We start from the raw sequence: 22871 nt of genomic DNA, 5'->3' as shown, positions 1-22871 counted from the left end.
TCAGTGGCAAAGTACCTCCATTACATACCTAGGGATACAACTCCCAGCTGACCCTGCCGAAACATTTTCACTCAACTTCAAACCTTTCTTGTCCAGTCTCGAAAAGGACCTGAACAAATGGAATCCTCTCTTCTTGTCTTGGTGCGGAAGAGTTAACTGTAAAATGGACTCCCTCCCCAAATTTATTTATTTATGCCAAGCTTTACCAATTAGATTGCCCAGGATATACTTGCTCCGCATTCGAGCCCTAATAACCAAGTTTGTTTGAAAGGGCCACACGGCAAGATTAAAATATGATATCCTCACCCGGACGAAGGACTCGGGGGGACATGGTCTTCTTGATTTCTCCTTATACTACAAAGCTAACATTGCAAATTGCATATGGAACTTGCTCAAACATCGAGTGACCAAGCTTTGGGTTGAAATAGAATATACCACTGATCCCAGGTTAGCTTAGGGGTTTTTTTGGCTTCCAGGGAGGGGCACATTGACGAGTCTCTTAATTTGTACCCATTACTCTCACAACTAAGGTCCGCTTGGATATGCTTTGCCACACAGATTTCATTGGTCTCTATCCCTGGACCTCTCACCCCACTTCTAGCTAATCCACAATTTAAGGCCTTTGAAGACAGTACGCATCTCCTGTCTATGCACTCGGACCCCATTCCACGTTTGAGGGATGTTCTCGTACCTGGTGGGCTGAGGCCTCTGGTGGAGTTCTTTGAGAGAACTCGGATTTCTCCAGGAGAATGGCTGAGATATTTTCAGCTGCGGGGGGCCTTGGATTCCCTGACCCCCCATGCAGGTTTAAACACCTTTCGTCCTTCAAGGTAATTTGCACCTCCATAGATACTCCTAAACCCCTATATCGTACTTATATCTGCTGTCTCAAGAGGTGGGGGACGAACGCCCGGAGCATGCTGGGGCTTGGGAAAGGGAGCTGGGTCCGCACCTTCCCCGGGATCAGTGGCAAAAAGCTATCACTTTAACACACAAGGGGACGGTGTATTCTAGACTCCAGGAACTTAACTTTAAGATATTGTCACGATGGTACAGGACACCGGAGCACCTACACAGAATGTTTTCCCAAACCTCCCCCATATGCTGGAGGTGCGCTTGGAGTAGGGGTAGTATGAGTCGCATATGGTGGGATCGTTCCCTGGTGGCAGCTTTGTGGTCGGATGTCTTGGCTCTGTATAACAGGATATGTGGCACTCCCATTGTTCTCACCTGCGAGATGGCTTTGTTGTCTATGTTTCCAGGGTTCATAGCAAAGGTAAAGAGGGGTTTGTTACGATTCTTTGCCCAGGCCGTTAGGCAGGTCATCCCAAGATTGTGGAGAACCAATATTTCTCCAACCAGAGTTCAGTGGGTGGAGGCAACCAACACACTGGTGCGTTATGAAGAGATGAGAGCTGAGGAGGACCAAGATCTTAATGCATTCTATGTGGTATGGCAGCCATGGCTGGAATTTAGGTCATCTCCCAGAATGGAAGAATAGTTGTCTTTAGGTTCGAGCATGGCACAGTAAAAGCTATCTTTGAGCTTGACCCTGGTTTCCCCGGACTCACATGAGAGAATGTCAAAGATAGCCTGGGTTGCTCCCATTTCTACTCGGCAGGGTTGATTTCTCTTTTCCAACCTCCTCTGAGGCCCAGATGTCCCTTCCCACCTTTCCCTCCCCTAGATTTCCCTATCTTACCCTGTGTTCATCTATTTTACTTTGCGTTGTATTATATTGTCTGATTTGTCTGAAAATTTGTGACATGGGTGTACTCTTTGGATGCTTTTCAAGATCCATGGGCAGAAGAGATATGCTGTTAAATTCCCTTTTATAGAGCTTAACCTGCCAAAGTTATACAGCTATATATTATTATTGTTATTATGTTTTGTCACCCATGTCATAATAAAATATTTTTGAACAAAAAAACATACCTGTAATTTTGTTGTATTTATTTATAGCATGTAATGTAGCCAGAACCCTATTTTCTTCTTCCGAGAAGTCATCGATATGGGGAGCTTGATCATTCGCAAGCAGAACCCTATGTGGTAGAAATTTCTGAAAATTATTTGTACTCTGAAAATTAGTGGGGAAGTTAGTAGCTGCAATGAATTCAACTGCTGTTGCCCAATCTTTTCCAAAGTTTTCTTCCGGATTCGAGTGGTAGTGTAACCTATGTAGACATATGAGATTCAAATTAGAGATTCAAATGTTATCAGACTTTAAATCAATATTAATACATAAATACATTAATGCTTGTGAAACTTGCAGGGCTGGCATCAGTTCTTTGTAACAATTTTGCTTTTGAGGGACTCTACCTTTTTGAGCAACGTGGAAGTCCAACGTTAATAGAGTGGACATGAGCTGCCCACATATAGGATAAGGCTTTATCTTCCTCTTTGGATAAGGATGGTACAGACATTTCAACTTCTTTATTAAATGTCTTTATTAACTGCATTCAAAAAATAACAAAACAAATATTTATGATGTAGGAAATACGTATTTCTTCATTATACAACATAGATACAGCTATCAAAATATAGTAGATATTACAGCTATGTAAATTGTTGTTAATATTTGTGTAAACAGGATCCACTGGGTTTTCCAGTAATTTTGGTGGCAAGACTAATGTGGTCTGCAGAGCTATTCCTATGTCTAAAAAAATGCTGTAACGCTAATTGACCTCTATTAACCCCATTATCGCTGTAGATAGTTTTGCCCTTCCTAACCAAGCCCCATTTTTCAAATTTGACATGTATCACTTTATGCGATAATAACTTTAGAATTCTTTACTTATCCAAGTGATTCTGAGATTGTTTTTTCACGACTACTTTGTAATTTCTATTAGTGGTCAGTTTTCGGCAATACATTTTACTTTTAATTATAAAAAAAAACCCTACATTTATAGAAAATGTTGAAAAATTTGCAATTTTCGAAGCCTGAATTTTTCTGCTTGTAAGGCCTCATGCCAACAGCCTCGTCGGACTCTGCCAGCGGACTACTGCAGTGAAGTCCGACATGGCACCCCCCAAGGACCCCATACTCACCTCTCAGATCCGCCGCATGAATTCTGTCTGCTGGGCCGGCACGCATGCACAGTACAGCGCATGACGCGCCGGCAGTGGCGGTGGGGTGGGCGAAGATGTGTGCTTACAGCGGAAGTATAGCATGGTGATCGGCTTCCATTGACTACCAATGGGAGCCGGACGCGCGTTTTTCCGTGGCAAATAGAGCATGCCGCGGTTTCTGTCATGCTGCGGAATTCCGCAGCCTGAACATTTAGCTATTAGATTCAATAGTACTTAATAGCTGTGGGACAACGCCGCGGTTTTCTGCCGCGTAAAACGTGGCAGAAATCCATCCGTGGGCATTAGCCCTAAGATAGATGCTCATACCACATAAAATAGTTAGCAATGTGGGCATCATTTTGTCCTTTGATTTGTTTTAGACGTCAGAAATCTATAAGTATAGAGGCAATTTTTCTAAATTTGAAGGAATATCCAAAAACTATTTAGTTCTGAAGTCACTTTTAGAGGCCTGTATATTAGAAACTCCCATACATCAAACCATTTTAACAACTGCACCCCTCAATTAAAAAAAAAAATGCTATTTACATTTAGGCATTTTACAAGAATTAAAGCACAGAAGAGAAAAAATTAAAATGTTTTATTTTTCTTATAGATTTTTGATTTTAATATTTTCTTTGTAACCGGGCAGGGAGTAGCAAACAAAGAAAACTGTATTTATTTTATCCTAAATTTGCAGGTTTCAGAAAACTCTCACATGTGGCCATACTGTGTGCTATGACTTAGGCTGCCTCTCCACGGGCGTTATTGAATTGCGTTCCCAGCGGTGATAATCCGTTCGCGGGGATCGCAGTGAACGCTCTCTATACTGTTGCTATGAAGAGCGCAGTCCCCCTGTCCATGAGTGGAGAATCATTGCGATTCTCCTCTCGCGGCTGGCAATTCGTAGCATGCTGCGAATTGCCGCGATTCTCCGCGGTCAGCCTATCTGTCAGATAGGCTTACAGTGGAGATCCGTCTGCCGGCCCCTGCTTGCAACGCCTGTGGACAGGCAGCCTGACACGCTGGCCTCAGATGTGAAGGAAAACTTTGTGGATTTTGCAGCCTTCCTTTTGTTCGGACATTTTCCAGTAACCCACTTAGATATGCAGAGGGCTTATGGTGCTAAAGGATAAGAAATATCACTCAAAAGGTCACATTTTGGAAACTACATCCCTCAAATAAAGGAGTATATGGAGTATTTCATCCCACAGATGTTTTAGGTCAACTTCTAATGGGACAACAAAATCACGTGAGATTTGTGTGTTGCAAGACACACAAATATGAACCTCATACACATGAGTGATGTCTTCCCACATGGCACTGTGATGTGATTCTATACAGGAAACAAATGACGGTGTGTTCTATCATGCTGCGTGCTCTTGTATCGCAGCACTCATTGTGTTCAATGGGGCCGGCGGCAGCATTGCACCACGTGCTAGGTGTTTGCTATGCGATATGAGTTCTCTTATTGAAAACAAGGGGAGAAATTTTGCGATCCTCTGCCACAGCTGACAGCCATGGCATAGGATCCCTGCATCCCTGAAGTGATGCAAGGCTGTTTTGACATAAAAATGCTGCACATCCAGAGGGATTTCACATAGATAATGAGTGCAATATAGGGTAAAGCATTTAAGGCCCCATATTGCGCTCGCTTGTGTGAAGCTAGCCTTAGTATTGGGCTTTGAAAATGAATAACTACAATCTAAAATAATTGCAGGTTTGACCCCAAATATCAGTTTCACAAGGGGCAATAGGAGAAAATTCACACTACAATTTGTCACCCAATTTTTCCAGAGTATGGATTGAATCGCCTCATATGTGGCTGTAAACTGCTGGCTGGGAGGAGCATTATTTCTCTTTTGGATTGAAGATTTCGGTTGAATAATTTTTGGATACCATGTTGTATATGCAAGGCCCTGAAATACCCAAAACAGTGGACCACCCAATAAGTGACTCCTATTTTGTAAACTAGACCGCTCAGGTAATTCATCAAGGGTGTATTAAGTGTTTTCACACCACAGCTGTTTGGTGGTAGTTGTTAACATTGGGCCATGGAAATGAATAAATATTTTTTGTTTCAAAAAGACAGATTTAACCCCAATTTTGTTATTTTCATGATGGACCAACAAAATTTGCTAAGAGTATGGATATGTCTCATATGGGGACATAAAGTGCTGTTTGGACGCATGGCACAGCTCAGAAGGAAAGGAGTGCAGATTTTACTAGAATAATTTTCTACTAGTACAGTGGGACCCCTCAAAGGTGACCCCATTTTGGAAATGACATCCTTTATGGCGTTGATGGCTAATCTTTTAGAGACCGAGTGCCCAAACTGCAATCCAAAACCCACTTATTTATTGCAAAGTGCCAACACGTCAGGGGGCGGGGCTTATCAAGACGTATGATTTTACCTCCGTTTTTATAAAAAGAATAGGGCCACTTCAAAATGAACAGGAAGGAACACCCTGTGTTTTGGTCCTCGCTGAAGCACTGGAGTATCATTGGTGCAGATTTTGACTGGAAATTAGCTGCATGCCCGCAGCTGATTTCATACTACGCAGCACTCCTCCTTAGCTCCTCCGCAGGCTTCCTGTTGTCAGCACTCCCTGCCTTTTGATTCCTAGTGGTCTGTAGTGGCCTCACCTGACCAGCATCACCTGACACACAACGCCACACCTGACTAGGCTGCTGGGAACCAGAAGCTGTGGAGCGATGACAGCGGGAAGCCTTCGGAACAAATGAGGGGAGTGCCGCATCTAATATAAATAACCCTACATGCTTTTTCTTGCACTACACTTTGACCCCTTTGCTGTAACTTTGGTGTATGATGTTGGTGTCATTAGATGACACACACGCTCACCACCATCGTAAAATCATCAAATGTGAGTTTAATACATTCAGGCACCTGTCAGACGGGTTGAAAGTTACAATGTTAAGTCTATTGGTGGCGCTGCTGTGCCTCAGGCATGCACTGGAATGAGTGAAACGCTGCTAAACAATGCAGCATACACTGCTAAGCTGCACCATCCACTGACCAACCAAGAGCGATAGAGAGACAGAAAGAGATAGTGATAGAGAGAGACAGAGAGAGAGTGATAGAGACAGAGAGAGAGAGAGACAGCGATAGAGTGAGAGCAAAAGAGAGACAGTGAGAGAGTAATAGAGACAGAGAGAGATAGAGAGAGTGACAGTGAGAGAAAGAGCGATATAAATACAGACAGAAAGCGATAGAAAGACAGATAGAGAGAGATGGACAGAAAGAGAGTGGCAGGAGAGGACTTGCGGTCGCTGGTGGTGGTGCGCAGTGGGGGTGTGGCGTTGTAGCCCGGGGGTCGCCTGGGGTGGTTAGTGTCCGGGCCGGCATCGGGTGTAGGGGTCCGCGGCGCTGCTGGGTGGGGCCTCGGAGTTCCCCTGTTAGGGGGCGTGGCCAGAGGAGTGCCGGATTTCATGCATTACCGGCTGGCGCGTCCGACAGAGTGAGATTGATAGACAGAACGAGAGCAATAGAAAGACAGAGAGAGAGAGCGATAGAGAGACTCAGAGAAAGGGATAGAGAGACATAGAGAGAGCGATAGAGAGACAGAGTGCAATAGAGAGAAAGAGAAATCAATAGAGAGAGAGAGAGACAGACAGAGAGAGACAAACAGACAGACAGACAGATACAGAAAGAGAATGAAATAGACAAACAGACAGAGACATAGAGCAATACTGAGACAGAAAGAGAGAGAGGTAGACAGAGAGAGAGAGAGACAAACGGAGAGAGACAGACAAACAAACAGAGAAAAGACAGACAAACGGAGAGAAAGACAGACAAGCAGGGAGAGACCTGCAGGCTTTTTTATATTAGATATCTGCTCCAAATACAAAGTGACATTCTAAATAATCAACTAACCAAGCAGATTTAGAAGTTCACAACCACCAGTTTTGAAATATTTTATGCTCGTGTAGCGAACATCAGGGTCAATCTAGTCTAGCTGCCATGTGCAGAGTGGCCTCACTGGTAATAGTAAGCCCCACAGTGGCCTCACTAGTAATAGTGTCCCCAATCTTGGCCTCACTAGTAAAAGTGACCCCCACAGTGGCCTCAGTAGAAATAGTGTCCCACACAGTGGCCTCTGTAGTAATTGTGACCCCCACAGTGGCCCCAGTAGTAATAGTGTCCCACACAGTGGCCTCTGTAGTAATTGTGACCTCCACAGTGGCCCCAGTAGTAATAGTGACCCCACAGTTGCCCCAGTTATAATATTAATCCCTTAGTAGTTCCAGAAGTAATATTAACCTCACAGTAACCCCAGTAATGATATTAATCCCACAATAGCCCCAGTAATAATATTAACTCCATAGTAGCCCCAGTAGTAATGTTAACCCCACTGTGGCTTGAGTAGTATTAGCCCCCTAACCCATATAATTGCCTTCTCTTTGTAGTCAGCGCTGGTCCTCCTCTTTTTTGCACTGATCCAGGGTGCACATACTGTTGGAAGTGTGTGTACCTGGAATGCTCCTTCCCTTCTCATCTCCTGCGAAACCAAGGAGGAGAGGTCAAGGGAGTATAATCCCGGGCGCAAACACTGATGTCAGAGTGTACACCCGGGATCAGTGCTGCTGAATGATTACCATCCGGGGAGCCGCGACACCCTAGCCGGTAATGACTACCGTGGTGAGCACCCATCAGTGCGTGTGCCAGCAGAGCGGGCTCTGTGTGCCCCTTCCAGCATCCATGTCATTGTTTTTGCCACCATGGCTTTAGGACATTCTTCTAGGGTAGCATTGTAGCATTGTTTGGGGTTTTACTTATAGGTCACTTTATGATATGTGGATGCATGTGAACTGTGCGGAGTACATCAGGGCTTAATTTTGGGGGGGTTGGAGGGAATCAGTAAAACAGTAACTCCATCATTGTATTGATCTGATCTATATTGCAAGTTAACTTTTATTCTGCTGCTCAGTATTATAGTGATACCAAATTTATATAGGTTTTTAATGTTTTACTATTTTTGCTCAATAAAATAATTTTTAATCTCCATAGTTAGAGAACTTTGCACTCGTACCAGCTTATTCTACTTTTTCCTCCCGTAGGGCTAGTTCATTTGTGTGTGGCAAACAGGACACAAAGTTTGAAATGGCTAATTAGTTCCAGATATGTTCTTTTTCCAGCAGTACTACGCAGTGTATTGCGCACATATTTGCACACCTGTATTGGCTTCTGTGGGGACCTTTGATGCATAAATGCACAGAAAAGTAGAGCATGCTACTTTTTTTACACAACCAAAATGTGCATGCAAAATACTAGTGGTAATACCAGTAGTAATATTAACGCTCTCAGTAGCAATATAAATTTCACAGTAGTCCCAATAGTAATATTAACCACACAGTAGCCCCAGTATTATTAATTAACCCCACAGTAACTCCACTAATAATATTAACCCCACATTAACCCCAGTAGTAGTATTAACTCCATAGTTACCCGGTAATAATATTAATCCCACAGTAGCTCTAGTAAAAATATTAACCACACAGTAGTCCTACTAATAATATTAACCCCACATTAACCACAGTAGTAGTATTAACTCCATAGTAGCCCTAATAATAATATTAACCCCACAGTAGCTCCAGTAAAAATATTAAAATATTAGCCCAGTAGTAATATTAACCCCTTAGTGATCAAGCTTTTATCAGTTTTTCTATTTTCCTTTTTTCCTCCCCTTCCCTGTCTTTCTATTGGCCAGAAAAGCGCACTAACGTCTCAGAGATGAAAGTGAAAGTAACTCGAACATCGCGTGGTACTCGTCACGAGTAACGAGCATCTCGAACACGCTAATACTCGAACGAGTATCAAGCTCGGACGAGTACGTTCGCTCATCTCTAATAACAACACCTCAACCAGAAGCATGGAAGCTGGAGAGAACATACTGCAGAATATAACAGCAGTAAAAAATGTGCAGTTTTAGAGACAATTGAGAGTGGTAAAGTATTTACTTTGCTGGCTGACGATGAGTCTTGTTAAATAAATAATAAATCTTATTCCGTAAGGCTTTCAGTTAATTTATATATTACACCCCCCGGCAAGCTGGGTACTCATTTTACCGACCTCAGAAGGATGGAAGGCTGAGTCAACCTAGAGTCGGCATCCTGAACCACACAGGGATTAAACCTGCACTTCATGCAATTTGTCAAACTACTCCACACTGATTTTTGTTCAATTTTTCAAAATTTCCATTTTTTCTGGAAAAAAAAGGGAAAAAACTTTTTTTCTCATGGCTTCAAAGTTTCTAATCACTTGCTCAGCATCTCCTCATACATCAGAGCAACTAAAAAATCAGGTGCTCACCACACCCGAGATCCCTATACATACCCAGTGGAACTGAGAGAGAAGCAAGACTGAGTATGTGTGACCACCTTGGAACAATTACTGAGGTGGACACAGAATAGAAAGAGCAGATGGCCTATTCTAACATTAGTTGAGGAATATCTGGGGATTTAATCATTTTTCAATAAGTTTAAATACATAAAATGTTTATAATTATGTGTTTTTTATAATTAACGATAAATAATATTTTACGTGCAACTACCCTTTTTAAAGGAAAACTTGAGATTTTCTGTTAGGTATACTAGCAAAAGCAGCTTTTTAACATAAGTGGCTTCTTTGAGACCTGAAATATCATGCAACCTGCTGCTCATACATATAATGCACCAGACTATTAAAGGATTAAGTCACATTTTCAATAGCTTATCTATGAGTTTTTTATGTAGAACTATATCAAGGGCTTTACTGAACTCTGGATAGTCAATATATACGTTACTGCCTTCATCCACCACCTTTGTGACACAGACAAAGAAATCAATGAGATTAGTTTGCTATGATCTGCCCTTAGTAAAGCTGTGCTGATTAGGGTTCAACAGGTTGTCAGTTTTTAAGTGGTCAAATATCCTCTTTTGCAGGATTCTTGTCTACTTAAATAATAATGACAATTATATATTGCTTAGATTCCTGCGTGAATCTTTTGTCTATTTTCCCTTTCTCTAATTTTGAAAAGCTTTAATAAAAATTTAAAGTAAAAATAAAAAAAAATGAGATGACAACTGAAAAGTTTCTTCTACAAAACAAGACATTTAAATTTTCAGACTTAGTTTCCAGAAAGAATACTGCCAGATATCAGGATTTTTTAAGGATGTAGAGCTAAAATAGTGTGTTACTGTGTTAGCGAGAAACACATATGTGATGTTAAATACTCATATAAAAAGATAAACTTATTATGGAGATGATACCTTTATTGGCTTACTAGAAAAAATATATATACAAGGCTAGTAGGATTCTTCATAAGGCTGGTCAAAGAGGTCTAGTACCCTTGAAAGCTTATATATATAATTTTTCTGGTTAGCCAATAAAGATATCATCTCCATAATAATAAGTTTGCTTTTTATACGAGAGTAGTTAACATCAAGGATTCATTTTAAATGTACATTGTGACAACGAAAATACAAAAGTCATCAAAATTTGGAAAAAAACCCCTAGAATTAAACAATAGGTCATTTTTAGAGATGAGCGAACGTACTCGTCCGAGCTTGATACTCGTTCGAGTATTAGCGTGTTCGAGATGCTCGTTACTCGAGGCGAGCACCATGCGATGTTCGAGTTACTTTCACTTTCATCTCTGAGACGTTAGCGCGCTTTTCTGGCCAATAGAAAGACAGGGAAGGCATTACAACTTCCCCCTGCGACGTTCAAGCCTTATACCATCCCCCTGCAGTGAGTGGCTGGGGAGATCAGGTGTCACCTGAGTATTTAAATCTGCCCCGCCCGCGGCTCGCCACAGATGCATTCTGACAGAGATCAGGGACAGTGCTGCTGATGCTATAGGGAGAGCATTAGGAGTTATTTTAGGCTTCAAGAACCCCAACAGTCCTTCTTAGGGCCACATCTGACCGTGTGCAGTACTGTTGACGCTGCTTTTAGCAGTGTTGCACTTTTTTTTTTTGTATATCGGCCGTGCAGAGCATTCCGTCCTCAGTCTGCAGTAATTTTACATAGTATAGGGCCAGTAGTGGTGAGGCAGGGACAGTGGGAAAGGTGAAAGAGATATACTGTCTATATAGGCAGTGGGCTTTTTCAAACAAATTTGGGGAAAAAAAATATATTTGGACTGGCTGTGACCGTCCTCAGTGTACTGTGTCTCTGCTGGGGGTAGTAGTCCTAATTAATACGCAGCTAAGTGTTACAGCAGGCTTGCGCAAAATTCTTTCCTGGCTCTGCGTTGCCCGTTACATCACCGCCGTCATCCCGTCCAGAGGGAAACAGTCTGCAGTAATTTTACATAGTATAGGGCCAGTAGTGGTGAGGCAGGGACAGTGGGAAAGGTGAAAGAGATATACCGTCTATATAGGTAGTGGGCTTTTTCAAAAAAATTTGGGAAAAAAAAAAATATTTGGGCTGCCTGTGACCGTCCTCAGTGTACTGCGTCTCTGCTGGGGATAGTAGTCTTAATTAATACGCAGCTAAGTGTTACAGCAAGCTTGCGCAAAATTCTTTCCTGGCTCTGCGTTGCCTGTTACATCACCGCCGTCATCCCGTCCAGAGGGAAACAGTATACATATATACGCTGCCTACAGTATCTGTCTGCTGTCTCAGCTCAGCCTTTAAAAAAATAGAAGCAAAACACTTAAGGCCTACTAGTGGCCTTTGGACACTTGACTGCTTCTGCGCTGTGAATTCCACTAGCTCAGTCATACGCACCTACGTCTCACTACAGGCTTGTGCAAAATTCTTTCCTGGCTCTGCTGTGCGTTCCGTAAGCGAAGTCAGCCTCCAACCACAGGCCAATAAGCGGCACATTTAATTACAGCGTTCTGTTTCTGCACTACTGGTAATACACCATGCTGAGGGGTAGGGGTAGGCCTAGAGGACGTGGACGCGGGCGAGGACGCGGAGGCACAAGTCAGGGTGTGGGCAGCCTGGCTGAGCTCCTGATCCAGGTGTATCGCAGCCGACTGCTGCGGGATTAGGAGAGAGGCACGTTTCTGGCGTCCCCACATTCATCTCACAATTAATGGGTCCACGCGGTAGACCTTTATTAGAAAATGAGCAGTGTGAGCAGGTCCTGTCGTGGATGGCAGAAAGTGCATCCAGCAATCTCTCGACCACCCAGAGTTCTGCGCCGTCCACTGCTGCAACTCTGAATCCTCTGGCTGCTGCTCCTCCTTCCTCCCAGCCTCCTCACTCCATTACAATGACACATTCTGAGGAGCAGGCAGACTCCCAGGAACTGTTCTCGGGCCCCTGCCCAGAATGGGCAGCAATGGTTCCGAATCCTCTCCCACTGGAGGAGTTTGTCGTGACCGATGCCCAACCTTTGGAAAGTTCCCGGGGTCCGGGGGATGAGGCTGGGGACTTCCGGCAACTGTCTCAAGAGCTTTCAGTGGGTGAGGAGAACGATGACGATGAGACACAGTTGTCTATCACTCAGGTAGTAGTAATTGGAGTAAGTCCGAGGGAGGAGTGCACAGAGGATTCGGAGGAAGAGCAGCAGGACAATGAGGTGACTGACCCCACCTGGTTTGCTACGCCTACTGAGGACAGGTCTTCAGAGGGGGAGGCAAGTGCAGCAGCAGGGCAGGTTGGAAGAGGCAGTGCGATGGCCAGGGGTAGAGGCAGGGCCAGACCGAATAATCCACCAACTGTTTCCCAAAGCGCCCCCTCGCGCCATGCCACCCTGCAGAGGCCGAGGTGCTCAAAGGTCTGGCAGTTTTTCACTGAGAATGCAGACGACCGAAGAAGAGTGGTGTGCAACCTTTGTCGCGCCAAGATCAGCCGGGGAGCCACCACCACCAGCCTCACCACCACCAGCATGCGCAGACATATGATGGCCAAGCACCCCACAAGGTGGGACGAAGGCCGTTCACCGCCTCTGGTTTGCACCGCTGCCTCTCCCCCTGTGCCCCAACCTGCCACTGAGATCCAACACCCCTCTCAGGACACAGGCACTACCGTCTCCTGGCCTGCACCCACACCCTCACCTCCGCTGTCCTCAGCCCCATCCACCAATGTCTATCAGCGCACCGTCCAGCCGTTGCTAGCGCAAGTGTTGGAGCGCAAGCGCAAGTACGCCGCCACGCACCCGCACGCTCAAGCGTTAAACGTGCACATAGCCAAATTTATCAGCCTGGAGATGCTGCCGTATAGGGTTGTGGAAACAGAGGCTTTCAAAGGTATGATGGCGGCGGCCCCGCGCTACTCAGTTCCCAGTCGCCACTACTTTTCCCGATGTGCCGTCCTAGCCCTGCACGACCACGTCTCCCGCAACATTGTACGCGCCCTCACCAACACGGTTACTGCCAAGGTCCACTTAACAACGGACACGTGGACAAGCACAGGCGGGCAGGGCCACTATATTTCCCTGACGGCACATTGGGTGAATTTAGTGGAGGCTGGGACAGAGTCAGAGCCTGGGACCGCTCACGTCCTACCCACCCCCAGAATTGCGGGCCCCAGCTCGGTGGTGGTATCTGCGGCGGTGTATGCTTCCTCCACTAAAGCACCCTCCTCCTCCTCCTCCTCCTCAACCTCTGTCTCGCAATCAAGATGTGTCAGCAGCAGCACGTCGCCAGCAGTCGGTGTCGCGCGGCACGGCAGCACAGCGGTGGGCAAGCGTCAGCAGGCCGTGCTGAAACTACTCAGCTTAGGAGAGAAGAGGCACACGGCCCACGAACTGCTGCAGGGTCTGACAGAGCAGACCGACCGCTGGCTTGCGCCGCTGAGCCTCCAACCGGGCATGTTCGTGTGTGACAACGGCCGTAACCTGGTGGCGGCTCTGCAGCTCGGCAGCCTCACGCACGTGCCATGCCTGGCCCACGTCTTTAATTTGGTGGTTCAGCGCTTTCTGAAAAGCTACCCACGCTTGTCAGACCTGCTTGGAAAGGTGCGCTGGCTCTGCGCACATTTCGGCAAATCCCACACGGATGCTGCCACCCTGTGCACCCTGCAACATCGGTTTCATCTGCCAGTGCACCGACTGCTGTGCGACGTGCCCACACGGTGGAACTCTATGCTCCACATGTTGGCCAGGCTCTATGAGCAGCGTAGAGCTATAGTGGAATACCAACTCCAACATGGGCGGCGCAGTGGGAGTCAGCCTCCTCAATTCTTTACAGAAGAGTGGGCCTGGTTGGCAGACATCTGCTAGGTCCTTGGAAACTTTGAGGAGTCTACCCAGATGGTGAGCGGCGATGCTGCAATTATTAGCGTCACCATTCCTCTGCTATGCCTCTTGAGAAGTTCCCTGCAAACCATAAAGGCAGACGCTTTGCGCTCGGAAACAGAGCCGGGGGAAGACAGTATGTCGCTGGATAGTCAGAGCACCCTCCTGTCTATATCTCATCGCGTTGAGGAGGAGGAGCATGAGGAGGAGGATGAGAAGGAGGGGGAAGAGACAGCTTGGCCCACTGCTGAGGGTACCCATGCTGCTTGCCTGTCATCCTTTCAGCGTGTATGGCCTGAGGAGGAGGAGGAGGAGGAGGAGGAGGAGGAGGATCCTGAAAGTGATCTTCCGAGTGAGGACAGCCATGTGTTGCGTACAGGTACCCTGGCACACATGGCTGACTTCATGTTAGGATGCCTTTCTCGTGACCCTCGCGTTACACGCATTCTGGCCACTATGGATTACTGGGTGTACACACTGCTCGACCCACGGTATAAGGAGAACCTTTCCACTCTCATACCCGAAGAGAAAAGGGGTTCGAGAGTGATGCTATACCACAGGACCCTGGCGGACAAACTGATGGTAAAATTCCCATCCGACAGCGCTAGTGGCCGAAGGCGCAGTTCCGAGGGCCAGGTAGCAGGGGAGGCGTGGAGATCAGGCAGCATGTACAGCACAGGCAGGGGAACACTCTCTAAGGCCTTTGACAGCTTTCTGGCTCCCCAGCAAGACTGTGTCACCGCTACCCAGTCAAGGCAGAGTCGGCGGGAGCACTGTAAAAGGATGGTGAGGGAGTACGTAGCCGATCGCACGACCGTCCTCTGTGACGCCTCTGCCCCCTACAACTACTTGGGGTCGAAGCTGGACACGTGGCCTGAACTCGCGCTGTATGCCCTGGAGGTGCTTGCTTGTCCTGCGGCTAGCGTCTTGTCAGAGAGGGTGTTTAGTGCGGCTGGGGGAATCATCACAGATAAGCGTACCCGCCTGTCAACCGACAGTGCCGACAGGCTTACACTCATCAAGATGAACAAAGCCTGGATTTCCCCAGACTTCCCTTCTCCACCAGCGGACAGCAGCGATACCTAAACAATACGTAGGCTGCACCCGCGGATGGAAGCATTGTTCTCTATCACCATCAAAAACGTGGACCTTTTAGCTTCATCAATCTGTGTATAATATTCATCCTCCTCCTCCTGCTCCTCCTCCTGAAACCTGACGTAATCACGCCGAACGGGCAATTTTTCTTAGGCCCACAAGGCTCAGTCATATAATTTTTGTAAACAATTTTTATACGTTTCAATGCTCATTAAAGAGTTGAAACTTGCACCTAAACCAATTTTTATTTTAACTGGGCTGCCTCCAGGCCTAGTTACAAATTAAGCCACATTAACCAAAGCGATTAATGGGTTTCACCTGCCCTCTTGGTTGGGCATGGGCAATTTTTCTGTTGTACATTAGTACTGTTGGTACACCAATTTTTTGGGGCCCTCGCCTACAGTGTAATCCAATTAATTTTTTGCCCACCTGCATTAAAGCTGACGTTACATCAGCTGTGCTAGGAACTGCAATGGGATATATTTATGTACCGCCGGTGGGTTCCAGGGAGCCACCCATGCTGTTGGTCCACAGGGAGTTGTAACTGCATGTGTCCACTTCTAAAGAACCCCAGTCTGACTGGGGCATGCAGTGTGGGCCGAAGCCCACCTGCATTAAACATGACATTACCTCAGCTGTGATGGGCAATGCAATGGGATATATTTATGTACCGCCGGTGGGTTCCAGGGAGCCACCCATGCTGTCGGTCCACACGGAGTTGTAACTGCATGTGTCCACTTCTAAAGAACCCCAGTCTGACTGGGGCATGCAGTGTGGGCCGAAGCCCACCTGCATTAAACATGACATTACCTCAGCTGTGATGGGCAATGCAATGGGATATATTTATGTACCGCCGGTGGGTTCCAGGGAGCCACCCATGCTGTCGGTCCACACGGAGTTGTAACTGCATGTGTCCACTTCTAAAGAACCCCAGTCTGACTGGGGCATGCAGTGTGGGCCGAAGCCCACCTGCATTAAACATGACATTACCTCAGCTGTGATGGGCAATGCAATGGGATATATTTATGTACTGCCGGTGGCTTCCTGGCACCCACCCATGCTGTCGGTCCACAGGGACTTCACAATAGGGAGTTGTACCTGGCTGTGTCTATGAATTAAAAAACCCGGTCAGGTTGGGGCATGCAGTGTGGGCCGAAGCCCTCCTTCATTTAACATGACATTACCTCAGCTGTGATGGGCACTGCAATGGGATACATTTATGTACAACCGGTGGGTTCCAGGGAGCCACCCATGCTGTGGGTGCACACGGAATTCCCATTGCGGAGTTGTACCTGCCTGTGACTATTTATAAAAAACCACGGTCTGACTGGGGCATGCAGACACCTTGACAGAATGAATAGCGTGTGGCACATAGGTTCCCCATTGCTATGCCCACGTGTGCAGCTCCTGATGGCAGTGGCACAGGATTATATTTCTCATTGCTTCTGTACAGCATTGTGGGCTATCGCTCCGCCCCTTTTAAAGAGGGTCGCTGCCTAGCCGTGCCAACCCTCTGCAGTGTGTGCCTGCGGTTCCTCCTCATGGCAGACGCACTTATAAATAGACATGAGGGTGGTGTGGCATGAGGGCAGCTGAAGGCTGCGCAGGGACACTTTGGTCTGCGCTGTGGACACTGGGTCGTGCGGGGGGGGGGGGGGGGGGGTTGGGCAGCATGTAACCCAGGAGAAGTGGCAGCGGAGTGTCATGCAGGCAGTGATTGTGCTTTGTTGGAGGTAGTGTGGTGCTTAGCTAAGGTATGCATTGCTAATGAGGGCTTTTCAGAAGTAAAAATTGTTGGGAGGGGGGGGCCCACTCTTGCCGCTATTGTGGCTTAATAGTGGGACCTGGGAACTTGAGATGCAGCCCAACATGTAGCCCGTCGCCTGCCCTATCCGTTGCTGTGTCGTTCCCATCACTTTCTTGAATTGCCCAGATTTTCACAAATGGAAACCTTAGCGAGCATCGGCGATATACAAAAATGCTCGGGTCGCCCATTGACTTCAATGGGGTTCGTTACTCGAAACGAACCCTCGAGCATCGCGAAAATTTCGTCCCGAGTAACGAGCACCCGAGCATTTTGGTGCTCGCTCATCTCTAGTTGTTATCACAAAGTTGATGATTCCTTCTCCCCGAACATTTGCCTATCCATCTGTAAGTACTGCAACACATAGTGCTTCACTAATTTTTCCTTGTACAGATTCCATCACACGCTCATATTCCGACTCCTAAAGGGATTTGCTCAATGAATGTCTACTTGGCAAATGACATGATGGTCGTAATAATTTAATAGCTTCCTGCTAATATGCATTTGCAGTTATTGACAATGCTGATCCAGAAGCATATATTGCTCTTGCAAGGGCAAGATAAATTTTCTCCTGACTTTCAGGTGTCATTTTATCTATAAATGAAGGTATTGTGTATTTTGTGAGGCTGGGGTTTGCAACACTTCTTTACTTGAAGATGCTGCTGGTGAAGAAACACTTTGTAGTGATCCAGAAGCAGCAGAAATAGTGTTTCTGGAATTAGAACTCTTGAAGGAAAAGCTACTTGCCCTTTTGTTCTGGTCCTCATAATTTAGTTCCATGAAATATTTTTTGATGTCTTTAGGGCACCTCTGGCATGGAAGAATGTATTTTGTCATCCTTATAGCATTTGAAAAATAATATTTTTTGCACAATGTTTGCAAATTACAGTTTTGCTCTCAGCAGAAATTGCACTGGGGAAATGTTTCCAGACTCTAGATGTTGGTCTCACCATTTTACGAGAGGAGGAAAAGAAAAGCCTATTTACTGACCAGACTATAGGTAAACATTATGCTGTCATGGTGGAGAACATTAATAGGAATCAATTAAGAGTTACAAAAGAGAAAATAATTTGTCAGACAAATTTACCCTCTTACCTGTCAGTTAAGGCCAGAGAGGAGGACAGAAACTATTATCTCCTGTATACCAACAATTACTCAACTGCAGGGGGTCTGAGCAGGTACACAAGTAAACTAAACTGGAGACTTTTTCCTGCATTGCCCCCTAGTGGCACAAATGCATATTTCTCCTGTTTTAGAACTACATTGAGAATTACGGTGTTACTTAAATAATATTCCAGGAATTGCATGTCTTTAGCTGAGAGGACTTGCAATAATTTAAGACTTTACAAAAAGTCTCAGAAATCTTTCACTAAGCTCTTTATGTTATATAGTTTTAATACCATGTCATAGATATATTTATCATTGGAAAAGAACATATTCTACACACTTTTCTTTTCTTCAGTTTTTCCAGAAAAAAATACCTTTGGAAAAAAATACCTTTGGAAAAAGTTTTTTTCCCCCAATTTTTTTGTTTTTTTCCTGGCCTTCCAATCTCTAGGTGTCACCACTACAAAGATTTACCAAGATGGAAGGGAAACAAAAAGGCTCTTTAGTAGGAACATCAGGTGGTGCTATTCTAAGGTTAGTCCTGGAATAACTGGGGACAGAAACATTTTTTTTTAATAAAAGAAAACACAAAATATTTTTTAAAACTATGGGCTAGATTTAACAAGAAAGAATATTTTTCATGGGAAAACGCTTTTAATAAAGTATGTTTGGACTTGAAGGTAGAAATTAGTATACTTTGCACTACAGCACATCTTAAGTTTTATAGCAATCGTAGCTGAAGCAAATAGTTTCAATGAAAAGTAGCAATCTGCATATGCATTTTCTACCACATGCTATATGTGGAATTATGCTTACTGTTATCTAATGATTCTCTTTGAAAACAAAGGAATATGGCTATGTGATCTTTGACTGCACGGAGATACTTGAATGCACTAAAGGGCCTTTGACACTGACTGATTATCAGGCACAAGTGTTTGCCTGAATATTCAATTGCCTGATAATCTGTTTGAATGCTTGCTGATCACCCAATGCACAAACATTTGATCACTGGGTTATCACATCTTTTATGAGGCACAAAAATGGTCATTGTCAGCAGCACATTGCACCGTGTAAGTGCAGGATGTCCTGCTCGTAAGAATAATACTCTATGAGGATAAACGATCATATGAGCGATTGTTCATCTCCTAATAAAGTCTGAATTGTGTAAAGACCAAGCAAACAAGCTCCAATCTTGTTGATCAGTGCTCATCTACCGCAGCAAGTTGCTCTCTATAAAATAGGTGATTAAAAGTACGGTACTGTAAAAATTGTCATGTTGATCCATTATAACAATTTTAGCACATGCAGATAGCAATTATATAATTTTCAAAATATAAAATTTAGAAAAAAAATTTTTAAATTACTTTTGGCACAAGAACGGGCATTTGTGGGGGAGAAAGGTCTGTCAACCAAAAAATTGTATAGGAAGCAACTGTAAGCTGTAGTTAAATAAGTGCATGAACAGAGGGAAATTATTATCCATTCCATCATCCTTAATATTGCTGACCACTGCACAGCAATATGGACGCCAGAGAAGTTGCTATGTAAGGGCGCCCACCCACTGGCGTTTGCGATTTTCGTGCGTGAAAAACGCAGCGATTTCGCGGCGTTTTTTACCGCGTTTTCGCGGCTTTTCCATTAATTTCCATTGACTTTCATGGGTGCATTAGGAGAAAAATAAGGACACATATGCAACTGACAGTTCCTATGTTAAAAAACGCAACGCAACGCAAAAAAAAAACGCCAGTGGACAGGAGTACATTCAATTCTAATTGCTCTTGAGAAAAAACGCAAAACGCAAAGAAAAAAAAATCGCCAGTGGGTGGGCGCCCTTATACTGCATACCGTTTACAATTTATGGTATGTTATTGTATCCCTTTCTCACTGTATTGTTTTGTAACCTCTTTAGTAAATCGATTGTTATTGCTTACGTTGCTTAGCTAAGTGAACTCATTTTGATTAACTTGAAACATATAGAACCCTTTTTGACATACACATGTGTAACAAACGCAGTTACCTCAAAAAATGATTTCCATTTATCCATGAGTTCAGTAGAGAATGAACGGCACTCTTCAATGCTGTAGCAAAAGTCTGATTGAAATTCAACTGGAGGAGATATGACTATGCTATGATTAAATCTTGGAAAAAATCCAGCATCAATAGCTCCAAGAAATGGGATGACTGCCAAGTAGTAATTCATACCTACAAGAAAGGAAAATATATGGAAGTAAGTAAAATGTAAGTTTCATAGTTTTAATACTCCAATTAACGTTGAACTATCATGAAATATAAATTAGAAATTCATGGGAGTAAGCATTGAGCAGGGGGTTGGACCTGATGACCCTGGAGGTCCCTTCCAACTCTATGATTCTAAGGTACTTTACATAGGTTTTTACATAGAATTTTGCCCAAACAGCCAATTTTGTCTGCCACAGCTCAGCCAATTCATTAATCCCACCTCCACGACGTGATGCCTGTGATTGGTTCTTCAAGCGCTGCTCAGCCAATCAATGCAGTGCTCGATGAACCAATGCGATGGTTCCCGCAGTCCTCGGCAGCCCACACAAGACCACTTTTTCTGTTACGGAATTCAACCAATTCATAAATCCCACAGCCATGACGTGATTGCTGTGATTAGTTCTTCGAGGGCTGTTCAGCCAATCAATGCAGCGCTCAATGAACCAATCACAGCCATTGCATTCTGGAGACAGGACTTATGAATTGGCAGAGTATTTGGAAAAGAGATCTCTCTGGGTTAACTACAATAGAGTAGATGGGTCAGGTACTAAGGGACCAATTCATCATCAGACTAAGCAGCATCCCATTAGGCCAAGTGTTATGTGAATGAGTCTTGGTCGATCCTTCATTTACTTTTCACCATTTGTTAACAAAAGCTGTGGCTCGTAGCCAGGATTAGAGCTATAGTCCATATGCTGTGAGATCCCAAACTACAGAAGACCTTGCTGCAGTTGGTAAATAGGAAGGTTTGGAGAAGATGTGAGATTTACTATGTTGAGCTCCATCAGAGAGGAGTTAACTCAATTTGAGTTCTGACTGGGGCAACCTCCTAGTCAAAAGACCCTGTTATGAAGTGCCTCCATATCTGCTGAGACCACTACCTGCTGTAAGAAGCCAAAGCACACCTCTGTCCTCAGGGGCGGTGAGCCAAATGAAGAGGGTTACAGTGCTGACATTATAGGGAAAGAGGCCAATTTGCCCAGCAATCCTGAAGTCACGCGGTACACTGCCCTGAAGAATCTTTAAACTAGAAACCTCAGCAGTAGTGGGGCATGCTGCGGGGAAGGCGGGGAAAGGACTCACAAACAAAACTCCGAACACCTTGTTGCTGGATGTCTGATGATTCAGGCTGAGTTTGAAGGGGGGTCTGATTGCCTTGTGGATATGGGGTTTGAAACTAACAAGAATGCCGGAAGCCTTCCTTAACTGACATTTTCAGGCCTTGGTCAAACTAAAAATGAAAATTGTGATAAGCTGACTGCAACTAATCATTTGCCAGTCCCCGTCTCAGGAGTTGCATGGATGAAAGTGCAACTATACGGCCAAGATATCAGCAAGAAAGGCAACATTACAGTTCATGAAGCATATAGAGAGAATGTCCATGTCATCTTGGGTATGAATATCTTGCAAGAACTGGAACAGATTATGTTTTCATAATGTAATTCATAGTGACAAACCATAAGTGAGGTGCTCTCAACATCAATAGTAAGTGTGCACACTCAAGGCCTTAGTCATACGGGCGTTTTTTCACGCGATTTGTGCATGCGCATGCGTCCGGCGATTTTATAAAACCATTGCTTTGCAATGGTATCGGACACATGAGCGCTTTTTATGCGCTCGTCCAATGAATTATAGAACAGAAATCGCAGATCGCACCTATCTGCGATCTGCGATTCCTGTTCTCTTCTCTATATGCGCTCAATGGGGCCGGCGGCAGCAGCGCCGACCCCATTGAGAACATATAGAAGACAAATCATTCTTCTCTGCCACAGCTGTAACAGCTGTGACAGAGAAGAATGATGTTTGCCCATTGAATTCAGTGGAGCCGGCAATACAGCTGGCTCCATTGAAAGCAATGGGCTGCCGGCGAGCGTGGGATGAATAGTCGGGAAGGGCTTAAATATATAAGTCCTTCCCTGCAATTCATCCAGAAATGTGTAAAAATAAAAAAAAACTGTATACTCACCTTTCCGCTGCAGCTGGAGTCCAGCCGCAGCCGCCGGCAGTTCTCCTGAACTGCTTCTCTATAGTATTCAGCAGCCGGGGGTTTAAAATCCCCGCCTGCTGAATGAGCTGCCTCTAATTGGTCACAGCCTGACCAATCAGAGGCAGCTCTCACTCACACACCCATTCATGAATTCATGAATGAGTGAGTGACTGCTGCCTCTCATTGGCTCAGCGCAGGGACCAATCTGATTTCTGTTTTGTTAAATAAACCTTATATAGTTTTTGCAACTCTATGGGCTACATTGTATCTAGAGATGAGCGAACGTACTCGTCCGAGCTTGATACTCGTTCGAGTATTAGCGTGTTCGAGATGCTCGTTACTCGTGACGAGTACCACGCGATGTTCGGGTTACTTTCAC

General features: G+C 45.0%; 1 protein-coding gene across 1 annotated transcript in view; it reads right to left on the bottom strand.

The window, feature by feature from the left end:
• Nucleotides 1-22871, bottom strand: part of C1H6orf58 (chromosome 1 C6orf58 homolog) — a 53237-nt gene that overhangs the window by 14905 nt on the left and 15461 nt on the right. The window contains exons 3-5 of the mRNA XM_066590825.1: nt 20285-20469; nt 2320-2453; nt 1936-2174 (exon numbers count right to left, since the gene is read on the bottom strand). Coding sequence (XP_066446922.1) covers nt 1936-2174; nt 2320-2453; nt 20285-20469 — 558 coding nt within the window. The remainder of the gene's footprint in view (nt 1-1935; nt 2175-2319; nt 2454-20284; nt 20470-22871) is intronic.

This window comes from Eleutherodactylus coqui, chromosome 1 (assembly GCF_035609145.1).
Source record: "Eleutherodactylus coqui strain aEleCoq1 chromosome 1, aEleCoq1.hap1, whole genome shotgun sequence".
Taxonomy (NCBI): domain Eukaryota; kingdom Metazoa; phylum Chordata; class Amphibia; order Anura; family Eleutherodactylidae; genus Eleutherodactylus; species Eleutherodactylus coqui.
This window is presented reverse-complemented; position numbering and strand designations above follow the sequence as displayed.